This window comes from Euwallacea fornicatus, chromosome 29 (assembly GCF_040115645.1).
Source record: "Euwallacea fornicatus isolate EFF26 chromosome 29, ASM4011564v1, whole genome shotgun sequence".
NCBI lineage: Eukaryota > Metazoa > Arthropoda > Insecta > Coleoptera > Curculionidae > Euwallacea > Euwallacea fornicatus.
Window position 1 is genome coordinate 618,724 of NC_089569.1, and position 16,142 is coordinate 634,865.

At 39.0% G+C, this 16,142-nt stretch overlaps 1 protein-coding gene across 5 annotated transcripts in view; it reads left to right on the forward strand.

Moving 5' to 3' along the window:
- The first annotated feature begins 252 nt into the window (after nt 1-252).
- Nucleotides 253-16,142, forward strand: part of cut (homeobox protein, cut) — a 75,294-nt gene continuing 59,404 nt past the window's right edge. For 3 of the 5 annotated variants that reach the window (XM_066297709.1, XM_066297710.1, XM_066297713.1), the window contains exon 1: nt 255-776. In XM_066297709.1, the coding sequence (XP_066153806.1) occupies nt 651-776 (126 nt within the window). In that variant the 5' untranslated portion in view covers nt 255-650. Of the gene's footprint in view, nt 777-16,142 lie in introns of all 5 variants that reach the window. The other 2 variants (XM_066297711.1, XM_066297712.1) reach the window with 2 other exon arrangements.

The window sequence follows — 16,142 nt, forward strand, 5'->3', positions numbered from 1 at the left end:
CACACACATCGCGAAGAAAAAAACACAATACATATAAAATAAGAGGGAAGGGGTAAAAGATATACGCGCACACTTCGATTTCTAGGAAAAAAGAAAATATATCCGAAGCAAAGCAATCCACTATTGGCCCAGCCGGCTCGAGACGGACCAAAAACCTTTCAATCCCGTCTTGCCGTGCATCAGACAAGGACCGACGTATGTTGCTCTGCCTCCAGATGGCAGCATCTACCAATAGAAGGGGCGGAGCGAGTCCAGCGCGAGAGAGAGCGCGAATAAGAGTGTGTAAAGTTGCACTGAGGAGTTGAGGATGTCATTCAGTACGGGGAAGTCTTTTCTCCGATGAACACGTGACTGTTTCGGAGTATACGCGCCCGAGGTGCAACAAATCGTGAGGTGCACGCGCGTGTCATCAATTACCGTTCCAACTCGAAACTTTCAAGTTGATGTGACTAATGATTAATGTGAATCGAGTGACTCTGATTGCGTCAAAGACTGTTGTTATTGGGCTTATCTGTGGGTTTTGTTGATGATGAGAGTACAAGAGACCAAGAAACATGAAAGAGACTTGAGACTTGTCCAGTGGATTTGTTGAGCGCTCGCCGTTCCTCAACTCATCCAAACTGGCTGAATTGGAGGAAAGACTGGTCTTGATGCAGCCTACCACGGCTGCCAATGTTCCTCCAAGCGGTGGAGAAATGGACCTTCAGACGATGCAAAGCATGGAGTGGCTGTTCAAGAAGGAGCGGATTTATTTGTTAGCGCAATTTTGGCAACAGGTTAGTGACTTTCAGGTTTTGCCCCGTTTCCTGCTTCCCCAATTTCGGTAACTAATATGAGGATGAAACTGCGGTTGAGTCTCCATTTGGAGGAAGGCCTGACGTATGAAAGAAAATAATCGGAGAAATGTTAAATTAAAAAAGTAATTTAGGGGCCGAATTAAAATTGGTATTATTAGCGACTTTTAGTTGCTCCGTTCCTCATTCTCCTTCAGTAACTTAACGTTACGAAGGGACATTCGTTAAGTCTTGGACAAAAATATAACACATGAATTAGTGTACTGACGTTAGAGAAAAGAATGGGAGAAATGTCGACTTAAATAAAAATTACTGGTTCAGTCCAAATTGGAGTTATGCCTGAAATTTTCAGAAATATAAACTTTTTGTCAAAAGTTTATTAACACTGATTGATTGATTTTACCCTTTACGACAACGTTATTGTCTTAGAAGATTAATAATTCTTAACTCCTGGCCAAGTTCCTAACCCCTCAGATGAGTGTAATTTACCCAGACGTAGGTAAATAGGTAACTTGCGCTCAATGAAAGGTTTCATGCTTCCTGGCTTACACCGACCAAAAGTGAAGTAATGTCAAATTTTAAAGGTTCAACCAATCTAATGATTTAGCCTCTCCGTCAAATAAAAATATTATTCCAATATCGAGTTCGCAAATTCTCAAGTAAAAGCTAAGGGATGGGTACCTACCAATAATATGGGCTTCGTTCTAGCGATTGTTTCAAGTTAGTTTATCTTGAACACCTAATGCAACATGGGACAACTTAGTAACAGTTACACGCTACACCTTGATAGCATTTGGCATGGTAATAAGTAAATTAAGGTTATTCAATATTATGATCTTTAAAAATAATATAACTTGCTTTATTTATTCACTAAGCTTCTTCTCAATTTGTTAGAGAAGTTGGACATTGTGTAAGTTCCAAAGTAAATCGCTGTAAGGCTTCTAACAATCCAAGTAATATATAATATAACAATTTTTTTTTAACAAGAGCCATGAAGGAGACTATAGTGCAATATATTTCGCTATTTATTTTTGAAATGTGCCGTAGGCAAAGTTACCCAACACGTATGGTAATTATTTATGAAGGTTATTCAGCTGATATTCCCCATGGGGTTGTGACAGGAACGTTCAATAAAAACGCAGACTTTAACCGAAAAGAAATTCACGTTGCCTTTGTCTACCTCAGGATGGAGTAGCAGGGGACTTCTAACATAGAATTTTGTCACTGAAAGTTCTGAAAAATACCACCTGAACCGTCTCCATAAATAATTACTTGCTAGCTATTATTGAGTATGGCTCATTTGAAAAAACTGGCAAAAAAAGTAGAAAAGTAAAAAAACGAATCCGCATGGAGTTTACACACTTTTTTCTATTTTCCACAATTGATTGCGTTTCAAAAACAAGAGAACTTCTATGAATTTTATATTTAAAAATTCTGTATGTTATAGGATTTTGTGAAAATAACTTTACGTCAGTCCGGAGTTTCTGGGATTTCAATTTGCTCAAATTATATCAAACATGTTTTAAGAAAACATTTATTTTGTCAATATTTCAGGAAATCTCTAGTACACCTCCGATCTCAATATATTCGACTCGATATGGTTGCAAATTAAAGGAAAGGTTTAGAGGTTGCACCCTGTATAGAAAACCATACGCGTCCCTATCATTTTTTGAACAAATCAAATATTTTTGTTTTGATTAAGTTACACTTTAGAATGTGTTCAAGACGCATCAGATTTCATTCAATCCGAGATGCTTTGCGTGGACATTGTATAAATATGGTTAGCATGTATCGGAATTGCAGAAAGTGCATCTATGATGTGAAAAATATAATAAACATGCAGAAAATGTGTAATAAAGTTCATATAAGTGAATATTTTGGCGCTCATTATGGAAATGCACGGTGAAAAATTTTTAATCGTTTATTTCCTTATAGCTGGTGTCCTGGGTGAAAAATTTTAATAAAATATTTAGCGTATGGATGGTCAATTTTATAATCTGTGTTTTTGAGTTTTTCAAATCATCGGAAAAATATACAGAGTGATGAAATTTCTGGTGTCGGGGATAGCATTGTACTACCCCAAAATTTTTCGTGAATTTAATCTACAGGATGATCTCCGGCGAGAGACAACCATTTTTTTTTGTTCGTTGCTCATGGGAATGCAACAAGGGCATCTCTAAAGTAGAGCTAATTAGAGTCAAAAAAGTAATATTTTCTTTGCGATTAAATAACGGCTATTTAATTTTATGGGTACGTGTAGTATGAGAAAGTAAATTGTCTCGTTTGTCATATCTAAAAAATCTAAATATGTAGTTTGCAGATGGTGCCCGATTGTTATTTGAAGGCGTCTAATAAGAGGGATTCTTAGGAATCAGTATTTAACAACACTTACTTAAGAAGAGTACGCTAATGTGGTTTAAATGTACAGCTTTTTTTTGGTTACGTTTAATGCGAGCATCATTTCTGAGATTGGCAAATTCCCATCGACAGAGCGATTGTCAGAGTTTACTGCCCATAAGGGGAAGACCCGCCATTTTTAATTATTAAAAGTGCGAATCATGAGGAAAACTTCGTAGGAAAACCACCAGCACACATAAGGTGGCAGGAAGTTCGTGAAAATCTTTCAGTGTACAGTATATGAAATGAAAATCGTGCTCAATAGAAAAAATGGCATTACTGTGAAGTATACGAGTCATAAGGTTTACATCGCACACGCCCATAGGACATGAAAAAGGTTAGTGACTTGAGTAAAGTTAATAAGAAAATTTCATGCATTATTTCCTCGTTACTTTCTTAGATAGCCCCCAAACGGCGTATAGATGCAAAAGAAATGCAAGAATTAAAAAAGTTTCTTAGCGGAATAAGAATTTGAAATCTAAAGAAATAGTCGGTTGGTGTGGTGCCACAAAATGATTGGGATGATAATAAGGTTCCTCAAAAAATGATCACTTCTCATATTCGCGGCATGATTTGGAGAACCTTGTTACGCACCACCCAAAGTCACAAGCATGCGCTTGTAATTTGACTTATCTAAATATCTTACAAACTGTAAGAGCTATAACCAGAAAACAAATAGAATTAATTTATTTTCTCTTATTTCCCTGGTTTTATCGCCTGCAGGCTTTAAGCTGCATGTAAATTTTCGTCTTTGTTAATAGTTTCGACTGAGCTTTTCATATACTTAGTAACGCCTGATGATCGATTAACTATACTCTTTAAGACGGTGATTGTACATTGAAAATTAACATTTAGTTTCAATTTACTGGTTTGCAAAAATGCGAACTCTGCCACTAGATTGGAAGTTGGTACATTAAAGACTAAATAGACGCAAGAAATCATCACTAAATTAAAAAATATTTCGTCCTGCGTCTGAAATTGTTGACGTTTAACTCATCCTGCGCTGCTTTAAGTGCCTCAGATGTCCGTGTCGGATCAGGATCACTATAAGCCCAAGACTAGGACCAACAATCTGCCACAGTTGCCGTTGCGATAGCCATTTTCAAGCATCAAACTTTCGTTTTCATACGTTATTTTACGTAATTAGATCTTTTGCCAATGACTATTTTGCTACATTGACGTTGCTACATTACATGGTATCTTCAGTATGAAATTTCCAAAAGGACTTGCTTTGTTAGAACGGCGATTCTGTCAAACCTGCGTTCAAGTATTGACAGTCGTTATCCGGGCCTTGTCAAAATCTGCAGTGTAAGACTTTGACAGATTGCAAAACTCCGGTCTGACATGCGCCCGACAAATCCCCGCGGATCCCGAACGTACCTCGGGCGAGTTTCGAAATGAAAATATAGCCAGCCCGCCATCCTCTCCAATTCACTTAATTAGCGTAAGCGCAACTTTGAATTTCACCGTGAATATATTATTGTGGATACATTGAGGCATCTATTTTCAACCGAGTGACAAACGATCGCTCAGGAATCCATTTTACATCGTTCAATAAACACGATATTTAATCCTGGAAAATTTACGGGGCACGACAAAAGTGTCTGCAAAGGAAATTTACAAGGAAAACAACCGGATTAGAAGAAAATCCCACCGTTTCCAAAAAACCTTGATGTTTGTCGTGAGGATTTTTATGTCGATGTTGGTTTTCGATTCCGCGGTTTCGGGACGGAAAATAGAAAAAAGATTTAAAACGCTTTTGAAAAGAATTTAGAGAAGAATTTATTAAGTTGGCTCGACACGTCATTAAGACAAATTGGGATCAGGTCCCCGAGTTCGTCGGGCTATATGTTTGATGCCGACTGCGTGTGTGTCGAAACTGTGTTGATTTCTTTTTCGATATAAATAGTCAGAGTGTTAATTCACCGAAGAAAATGATGAATGACGGTAGAACCGTTAGAAATGAAAATAAAAACGACACGAATTAAAAAACACGAAAAATCATTACTAGCAACATCAAAACACCGGTAGGAACATTCATTAATAATATTTTTACACCTGTCCGTAGTATCTCAAAACAAGTCGCCTTTCGAACTTTAAAAATAAACTTCCACCAACGGACTAAAAATAAACTGGTTTTTTGACGGGAAAATAAAAATACTTTCTGAATCCAATAACGATTGCGTTTTCAAGACAACCAACACGAGAAATTTGTTACTCGTATAATAAAATAACATAATAAAAATGCGGACCGCCATTAAAATGAAATACCAAAGATCCCTATCACCTAAATCGAAAGAGAGATATTGCCTTTTTCAAATGAAATAAATGTCTTTCCCCGACCTGAAATATCGAGGAATGTTCGTCATATAAAGGTGGGTTACACCAGGTAAAACACAAAATGCGATTTCCCTTGGCTCCCGAGCCTGACGTAGGTTCACCACTTGCCAAGTAACAATAATAAACATTTAACATACGAAATACACACATAATTTCATTTTTCAGTATTGACTCGATCCGCTCATATAAATAATACAATAAAGCAGCTAAACATCATTGAAAACGTGACTAATAACGTTAATTCATTCGACGCGTAGGTGTCTCGAAGTTTTGAAGATAAATTCGAATTTATTATAAATGAAAAAAATTGATAGTTGGTGTCAACACCTCAGAAAGATCAGGATTTATTGAAGTTAAATGCCCTTGAAAATGTTTACGCTGCCTTATCTGAGACTCGCCACACAAATAATTGGGCACTTATTACACACCGAGTTTGCAGGCTCCATTCCTCCACCGTGCTACAATTACCAAAACTATTGTTAGGAGAAAAATTAGAAGACAACGACACCGAAGAAGTTGAAACGATTTCGACTTCGTCCGAGGCCGTGGTGATCGCACTGCCGTGATGTCCCGCGTGTAGAAAAGAAGCTTTTCCCGCGTCCCGCTAGAAGTCGCTTTAATAATTAATTAATATGAAAACAGACAACATCAACATTAACCCGTCTGCGTGTGGAAAGTGTCCTTTACGCACTCGTTTAAGTGTGTAACGTGCGCGCACGCGCACGTAGTCTGTTTTTGTTGAGAATGTGCAAACGGCGATTTTCAGGTTACCTCCTGCGTTTTTGCTTATTTCCAAAGCAGCCGTAGGAGTTTTTCAGTTCAAATGCCCGCAATTCAAGTTAATAATTTAGTTCATACCGGACCTGAAGCACGATACTGTAATGCTAAACATTGATATTCAGAATAAGTGCATACTCCTATTTGTCGTCTACGTCTACGATCTGCCATATACGAAGGTCGCCGCCAATCCAAAACCAATAAATTTTGAAGGAAAGGTTACTAATGTAAGCGATACTTTAAAGGTGTAGAATGCCAACATATTATAAATTACCCCAACTTGGTACTACTTTATTTTATTGGCACATTTTACCATATCGGTACACTCCGTACATTCGAGGCTGTTAATAAAATTGATTGGTCTTATATTGCAATAGCAATGCAGATTTCGCATTGTTGCCATCGCGGTGTGGTTTCACTTTCCAACGAGACGGAGAAACTTTAAGTATTTGCTGAGCATCAGGGGCAAGATTCTCGGATTGCGAGAGGCACAACGCTCCAGAGGCCCGGGCCCCCCATAATGACGTGTACGGGAACGTCAGTTTAACGTTCATTTAACTGGTGTTAGTTCGCCTTCTACTCCCGACCAACCTTGGAAATCCTCGAAAGAGCCCGGATAAAATTTTACCAGGAACAAAAACGTACGTTCTCTTCATTTCGATTTACGCCTAGTTACGTTTTAACGAAACGTTGAAAATTTACGTTACGGCTAACAGAGTGAACCCTTCTGCCACGATGCGTGCAACAAACATCATAGGCAATATATAAGTCGTTGGGGTGAAAATCCCAGCGGGCGAGTATTTTTCTGGAAAGCAGGCAACAGCGCGAACAAGAAAATGGTGTAAACAGCGTAAACACGCATAGTAAACCCGGTTTTTACTTATTAAAACAATATTTTTATTGGTATAGTGGCTGGGTTGGGTTTCAATAATAACAATAATAAACGTTACAAACTCATGTGCATGCCACGCGAAATTTATGCGCTTAAATAGTTTTCATCGAGCCAATGGGTGTGTAATTCACCTATACTTGGAAATTCATTCGGATTTTTTAGGACCGCTGATGGGTTTATTACGCAGTTTTTATATGAATTATTTAACTTAAGAAATTATCGCTATTGCAGTTTTGATCTTGGACGAGAGCCCGCTTTCGCGGTTAGCAAGAGGCCTGCACGTCGACCGAGCCGAGATTTAGAAATCGTCGAATCCACAATATCAAAACGAATTATTCACAATTTTTCGAGTTTAAGACACAGGACTGAGACTAAACGAATTTGCGTTGCTCGCGCGAACCTGAACTAACCTGAACTAACCCGAACGCAAACTAACCGGTGTTTTATTTTTTTCGCAATTCTCGACACCGAAAGTGCACGATTTATTCCATGATTTGAAAGGCAAACGCACAAAATCGGCCTCGTTCGGGCTTAAAACCTCCATTTCCATCAGCGACACATTACTTGAACCCACCAACACGCGGGGAGAGATTTAAGAGACATGTGTTTTCGATATTTCAAATTCAAATACCACCCCAGACAGACATCGAAAAGCACATGTTCGGAAGTTTATTAAAGCGATTTTTCAAGCCTTTTGCGTCTATTCGTTTTATTTCTTTGGACATTAGCGCACCAAATCTGAGAGTCGTAAAATACTAAATTTCGACACGTTATCCTAAACCGCCTTTTCTGACCCTCTCACACCACCTAACGCGTCCTTATCCCTTAGGTAGTTTTCTGCACGGAAATGCATAGAATCGCGGAATGATTATGGATTTATCAGCTGTTCAATGAATCGATGCCACGGCTCTGTAAGGGCCGCACTAGGTGGCGCCAGCGTTGTTTCAGTGTTGGGCCGGCCAAATTACCCACATCGCACGCCACTGCGATTGTGCTCACCAAAGCTGAAACTCAAGTTTTTTAATACGGGAACGACGTTCATTAATTTTCAGAAGCATTAATTATTATACGAGGAGTGTCTTTTATTGGGAATCTTTACCCAGACATGTGTCATTTTAATATTTGTGTCTGGTGAACCGCAGAGCGCAGTAGGGATATGAGTTCTAAAAATAAACTTATCGAGAGCGTTGCGAACAATGATTTCTTTAAAAGTTTATTTGTATGAAATTGCAGGAAAAGTGCCCGGGAAAATGACTGGACAGAAGTCACAAATAAACGAAGAGCTTCAGCTGAGGTTCTTTAATGACGCCCGGGTCAAGACGAGGTGATCCCTCACCTCCATGGCGCAACGTCTCTCTAATTGAGAATAAATTACATGGTTCTCAGGTCCGAAGTTCGGGGAATACGTTAAACGTCTCAGGCCAACGTTAAACCTGGACCATAATAGAGGCGGATTATAGGCGTGGCATGGGGCGAAATATATAAGAGAATGGCGATAATTTATCAATTCTCTTCGGAAAATTTGATTATAAAATAATTAATCCTAAAACCGCTGTCTAAAAGTTTCTCGGCGAATTAAAATATATCGACTGCCACCGGAAAATTTTCGAACTTCCCGATGATATATTGAATTATAAATACTCGCCGATGAAAATGCGATATCGGCTCTCATTTTCGCAAAGTTTTTAATTAATCACATGCGATTTTTGACGATTTGTTGTTTCGAAATTAATTAAGTTTCCTACACATGTATCGCAAACTACATATTACTAAAAAAAATTTATCGTGGAGTTTTCCTCAGCTGCCATACAGCCGAGCTGAATCTCTGATGAGCCGCATTAAAACAAGGAAAAATTACTTTGAGTCGATCCTGGCCAGTGCTTGGCTGATGATACCAATCGGGAAGAAAATTGTGTTATCTACCATTCAAAAACGCACATATTTTGCCTTAATTTATTTCATTTATTGACTTAATTTACTTGTGTATTAATGATTGTTGAATGAATATGCTCGCGGCAATGAGTTCGCTACTTTTTCTCCAAACACCTAAAGCGCAAACAAATGACGATCGTTTCACAAGGCAAAAAAGTAGAAAATTTACTGCAACGGCGATATTGATGCCCGAGTTGGAAAGGGGCCACGAAGGAAGCCAAACCATTTCAGCTCAACGTTATTTCCCCGATTGGTACCAATCAAACCTCTTTTCCATCTGGCTTTCCTATGTTTCCAGTATATACACTTTATACACAGTATATACATACTTTCTTGGCATTTCCAGTCATTAAAAAACTTTTAATGCCTTAGCAATAAAAGGATTAGTTTACAGTCTGGGCACTAAAAGTGACACATTGCAGCCTGTTTAGTGTCATTAAAAGGTCGCTTTTTTGGATATCGCAGAGAGGTAACACCAGTTTCATATATTGACACCTAATTTGCTATTCCAGTTTCGCTGAAAGCGATATTTGGTGTTCATATGCAATTCTTCAATGATGATCTCTGAATCGATGTTAATTTGGTAAAAAAAAGCACATTTCTTGGATCTCGGAAGCCGCAAGAGGTACAGAGATGGTTAAACGAGCTAAGTTTTAAAGGTCTTTATAAGAAATTCATATCTAGTATAAAAATTGCTTCAGCTTTTACCGTATTCCCGAGAAATGGGAAAATGGCAAACATTGCATTTTGAACTTTGCCCAATACGAGCTTCCGAGTTAGGGATGCTTAATTTACGGGCGCTTTTTAAATTCTTATGGACATCATGCGGATGTTTTGCATTTTCGGACAGAACCCCAAAAACCTGTTTGAGTTAAAAAAAAACCTCCAAAACGGGAAAAGCTAAAGCAATTTTAAAACCAGATGTCAGTATAACAATTCACTATTTTCACCTTAAACGAAGTGATTCCTGTGCCACCACGTACCAATTTCTCTACACTTTCCATGTGATTCCTCCTTTGAACTACAAAATTAAATAAAATGAAGTGTGAAGCTCATTAGGAGATTCTATTTTCTGTCAGTCATGTCATATATTGTGAAGCCACGCTTGACTCGTTACACTAAATCCCACTTATTTCGCAAAACTATATACACTGTGCCCCACATAGAAAAATCTTTTCGCTTCGACTAAATCCGTTTTAAATTTACTGCCTCGGAAACATCGAAAAGTCGTATTTGGAATGTCAATATTTCAGAAACGGTTAAAAACTTGAATAGAATATGCTACGTAAAGTCCGCGAAAAGTTACGAGGGAAGTCAAAAAAATCGGTAACATACAAGGTGTTAAGTTTAAAATTAAAATACATAGGCTACCGAACAAGGGCCTATTTCAAACTGGTAAAAAAAGCTCATTTGAGAGTTTTTTGCGGTTGCGATGAAGAATGCTGTGTGCCATTTTTAATATCCAAAGAAGTCGTTGATACGTGGCGGCTTTCTCATCATCGTCGTCTTCGCGGAGGACCAGACCCGAATGTGCAGACGCGGCGATATTTCCAGGACCTTAAAAATCTTAGAGTCGAAATAACAAAAATAAAAGAAAGAAAGGGCAAAACTTCCATTAACAACTTGAAGCTTCTTAACAGTTGGCAAACCCTCCGAAAATAAATTTTTCATCGTTTTCACCCTCGATTTATAAGCAAGTTGCATTCTTGGGTGTACGTCAGACCGGAAATCGATGAAACGTGAAAGCGTTTCGGAAATCATTGAGACATAAAAGCGTTTTTTGGGGGATTTTTCGGGATCTGAGAACCGTCTGCAGGTTAATGCAGGTTAGAGAAGGAAAAGATGGATTCCGTTGCCAAATCCCGGAAGCAAATCTATAAAAAAAACTTGTCGTATTAACGTTGAAAGATTCCATTTTCGTATATCCTAATCAAAAATAAAAAGGCATTAGTTACTTTTATAATCCGGCTATTTTCTGATTCGCCGATACCCAACCGGGCTCCATATAGCTTATGTGATTTATACGAAAAGCCTCGGACGCAAAAATCCGTAAAAATCTTTCATAACCCTTCATTCTGGCTCTAATATCGCCACTTCCCTATCCCGTTCGTTTTTTTTTTTGGTAAAATCTCCCTTAAAAATCTCTATAGTCGGCATTTCGATATGAGAGAGTTGCCGGCCAAATTTATATTTCTCTCCGTCCCCGATAATGCCTTTACGTATTAGTAATTTTCACTGGCCCTTAGTTACCCCTTTTTTTATTCCAGAGATGGGCTCAGACTATAGCAGCTTTATGGCTGGAATACTTAAATTTAGCCAGTAATACATTACTGTCTAAGTGATAACAACGTGGCAATATTGTATTGGGAAGAGTGACGTGGTTCCATCACAGACCGAATATGTGATTTTCTTAAGATGTAGTCGTAAAGCTTCTTCCTACAATTCAGAATTCAATCAGTCGCTTAAACGTCGTCTATAGGGGAATAGCCGCACGAGAATCATCAGCCCTTTACCTCGGCAAAACCCGGAAAATCACGGAAGTGGGCCAGAAAGTCGTCAATTTCCGATGATTGCCGGAAAGCAATTATTGAGACACCAGTGATACACGAGGGACGACTTACCAAGATAGAACAGCCTACTGCTGACTAAACAACCCTGCAGCTTAATTTAACAATATGGGGAGAGCCTGAGAACCACCCTTTCAGTAGAGTCTGTTACGAAGTACGAAAGCCGGTTTTTTTGGCAAAAAAAAAAAAACAAATGGGTAAAGTACAACCCTGTCCAGACGTCCTCTCCTCATTCCAGTCCGAATTTCAAGGGGTGGTGGATTTATTGACCCCGGCATTTTGAGATATGCCATTGAATATATCAGATTTTTATATGAATTCATTTTTGACGACTGGACGAATGTATTTTTTGTTTTCGCGTATAGCAAGGATGGCGAGGGAGCAAAGAGGGATATCGAAACGACTTTTGGTGGAAAATTAATTGCTGGGGGGGTTTTATTGTCTTCCGCTCTCTGTTCCAGAAAATTGAAAAAATCGTGTGAGTGTATAATTCGCGCAAAAGAGGTGGAAAAATTTAAGATCAAAGAGTGAGCAGCTCAAGTTGCCTCTCTATTTACGACTACGGCAAGAACTTCAATTAAAATAGTTATTTACCCGACGAGCACGTAAAATGATGCTTTACCATACGATGATTGGAATTGACCGAAACGATGCAAACCGGAATTCGGTCAGCATCCGAGTGCGGTGAAGACAATTTTATTACCCTCCGGAAATTTATTGAAATATTAACGTGCGGTTACACGAAAAATTACAGGTAAACTTTTTACCGAACGCACGCCAATGTCAAATATCCATCAAACATTTTTAAACTGATATGTCCTACGTTGACTGGAGTGTTAGTTTTTGTCGCGTACGTGCGGCAAGCCACTTTACTGCACGCTCGTCGGAAGAGCGCCTTCCGTACTCAGTACGTTGCAGTTTGGTTGGATAGCCGATGTCGCGCAATCAGGGTGGTCTGAACTAAGCCACATAAAACGTTCGATCAAAACCAGATGCATTTGAATTGTTAATAAACAAACTTTTAGAACAAACGCAGCTCCCATCAAAAAGCGACAATAAAACTTCATCGGGAACATTGTTTATTGATGACATCAAAAATCGGGACCACTCTTGTAAACGACTTTATCTACTCGGGAGAGAACTATGCAATAAAATCATTAAAAACATAAAATTTTAACGATTGCCTTCATAAAAGATCAACAGCATCTGCGGATATTTGGTTTCGACTTCGTTCGAATGTCTTGTTTGTTTCTTCGTTTTTTAATTAGTGTCGTTGGCAGCTGTTTTATAACCGCCTGAATATTCCCAAAACGAATAATTTTAATTAGCTTACTGAAAAAAAGTAACTGATTTTAATGGGTTTATCTTTAATATACCTCGGGAACAGCATCCTTGATTTCGTTACGGCACGAGGGGTGGCAAAATCCGTTCCTTATAGCACGACGCGTTAATTCTATTTTCCCTGCTCAATGTAAGAATTCCACATGAATTATTTTCATTTGTCATTTTCCAAGAGGCCTGAGTTTCCAACCCCTGGTTTTACCCCAATTTCACCCCTTCTAGGTCTTACTTATGCAACGCTGCTCCTTACAATATGCTTATTATTAAGTTATTTTTAAGTATTTTCGCGTCTTTAAAAAGCTTGTTGCAACAACGAGAAGTGGCTATGTACGAACCCTGGTGTCTCGGTTTATCGCACTCCATTATTCCATTTCGTTCGAAATTTCACGTAGTACAGGGGTAAATTAAAAAAGCTACGAGGAGACCCCGGACCAGAGCCCTATTTAGCCGGTTCTAATGTTGTCCAGCTAATGAATACGTCCACTTGCGTTTAATCCGTAATGTGTAGGCAGTCAATCGATCGATAATAAATCACGCGATCAGCAGCCAATTAAATTGATGCGTTTTTGATTAGCCCTAATTGAGTAAAGGTTCGTCCAGTTAGCTTAGGCGATCTATCGTCAATTAAACAAATGCTCGATAAACAATCGGTGATCGGAAATCAAAGGAGCTGCTGAATTGCTGGAAACAACTGACCATCATTGTTCCGGCTCTCCGTTTTTCCCACGCCTGCTGCGATAAAAAGTGGGTTAAAATTCGTTCCTGCGGGAAAAAGTTCGGCAGCGGCTCTACAAGAATTCCGGGGGAATTCGGAGATCGTTTATTGGCAGGTACTCATCAGCTTTTTGTCTCGAATTTGGCGGTGAGAAAGCTTTAAAGTTGTTCGATTCAATTGGATTAGTTTTAAACGAAGTAGTTAAAACCTCAGGAGATCTGTTAAAAATTCATCTCATCGCATGTAGTACCTACCTACTATCGAAGTTGTGTCGAAGGCAAGGAGCACGTGGTATTCGCATTCTTCCGCAGGCATTTACCAACGACTTACGACCGCTAATAGTGGAAGAATTTCGCGAAAAAATCAAACGCTGAAGTACAGGTGTGTCGAAGGATGAAAAGAACTTAGAAAACGTCCTAGAGCGATTCAAATGACTGAGAGCAAAAAAGGCACAGATCACGATTTCGTAGAAGATAATAATAATTATGAGGAATTTTTAATTATCCTTCATCTGCGTCTAGGAAACGCATAGTAGAAATGCAGTAGTACCTACTCAACACAATTAACTGGTAGGCAGGCAAAGAATAATGCCCCAATAAGGCGAATAAATCCTTTAGAGAATTGTCGAGGATTAATACGGCCCATGTTGCACGGACATTGGGCGTCCCATGGCGAGCCCCATGGGTCGATAATGACCGAAAACAAATATATTGCGGACTTTGCAAGCAACGAGGTGTCAGATAACCTTGTTTTCCGATATGCAGGTCCATTCTTCATACGAAATACGGATTAGATCACCAGTACTCATAATAAATGACATTCGATTCGATTAAACCGTGTTTAAAACAAATATGGTTAATCTCGTAATAATTTTCGCCGCAATCGCCACAGCTTAAATCCATGACTCATAGTCAATTAAACGTTAAGTCATCGATAGTTGGGTGTTATTGAAGTCATTAAAATAAATGCATAAAACCATTTTATTGTTTGAATTTCCAAGAGAGGATTAATGGGCAACATCGATAGAAGAGATTTTTAAAAAAAGACGTAGGACTGTGGGAGTGGATTTTGCAAGGCTAAATACAGGGTGTTCCGCGTTTTGAAGAGGAACCACGATGCAATAGCTTTTGATGTGGGACCCATCTCCGGAAACGCAACATTCCCATGGTCATGGGCTTCCATAAATCTTTTGAAAGCGCACCATCAAGAGAAACAAAGAGTTATAGAAAATTTGAATGCGCTCTGGTGCCACGACTGCTACGAGCTTCGCCGTAAATTTGTATCACACCGGTAAACTCGATACTCTTCAGCCGTGGTCATGATGGCTACACCCTGAAACTGACAAATTAACTATGTTAAATTATGCTAATGTACTTTCCCACTACTTTAACCGGATTTTTGGCTTCGCTAAAGTAACAGTCTGGATCTGATCGACAGCTTCACCATCGAAAATTGTGCCATTTTCACTTCTCTACGAAGCCTATAGGGCTGCGATGCACTAATTCAGGAACATCTTGTCGATGCGTGAACATCGACATGCAAAGAGAAAATCGATCTGTCCATTAATAGAAAATTACCGGGTTAGGCCGGGTTTCGTGCTTGTTGGCCCTCATCAAACCTCAGATCCCATCAGACGGCCCCAGACTCATATAAGACATCGCTGAGTAGGAGATGAATTATTAGAAAACCTTGTAGATACGTGGACATCGACTTGCAAAGGCAAAATTGATCTACAGATTAATTGCTGTCACAAATGGATTGTCTGAAATAAACATATAGGATTGTTGCGCTGGCTAGCTGGTCTAATTATATGAAATGGAATTGCTATGGCACGGAATTCGAATAGAAACGGAGGCTGCGACATTCAACGTTTCAGTGAGCTGAGAACTCCAACCCAGATCGTTACAGAGTTTCGTGCTTGTCAAAACTCATCAGACATCGGGAGGTCGTAGACAAATAGCCTCGTGTGCGACAACAGAAAGAGACAAACATCAAATAAATTGAACAGTCGGTCGTTTGATATGAGAACGGTGACTCGAATTCTCTGCATAGGTCCACTAAAGAATTCGTAGCCTTGCGGTTCACCTCGGTCCTGAGAAGCCATATTTTTGATAATAATTGAGCATTCTACAAGGTCCTGACGAATGTCCGTGCTCTATAGCGTTTCTAAAATTAGGGTTTCACATCGTTTAACATTAATTAGGTCTCTCTTTAATTAACTACTAGCTTAGTGATGAATTCATGAACAGCCACCTGCATCGGTAACTAATTATTAGAAGGAAGATCTACAGCAATAAATTCAGCTAAGTGCATCAATTTCCCAGCAAACAAAGCTATCATTTGAGACCCGAAAAGCAAAAGGAGTAATGCTAATCGACTACAAAACA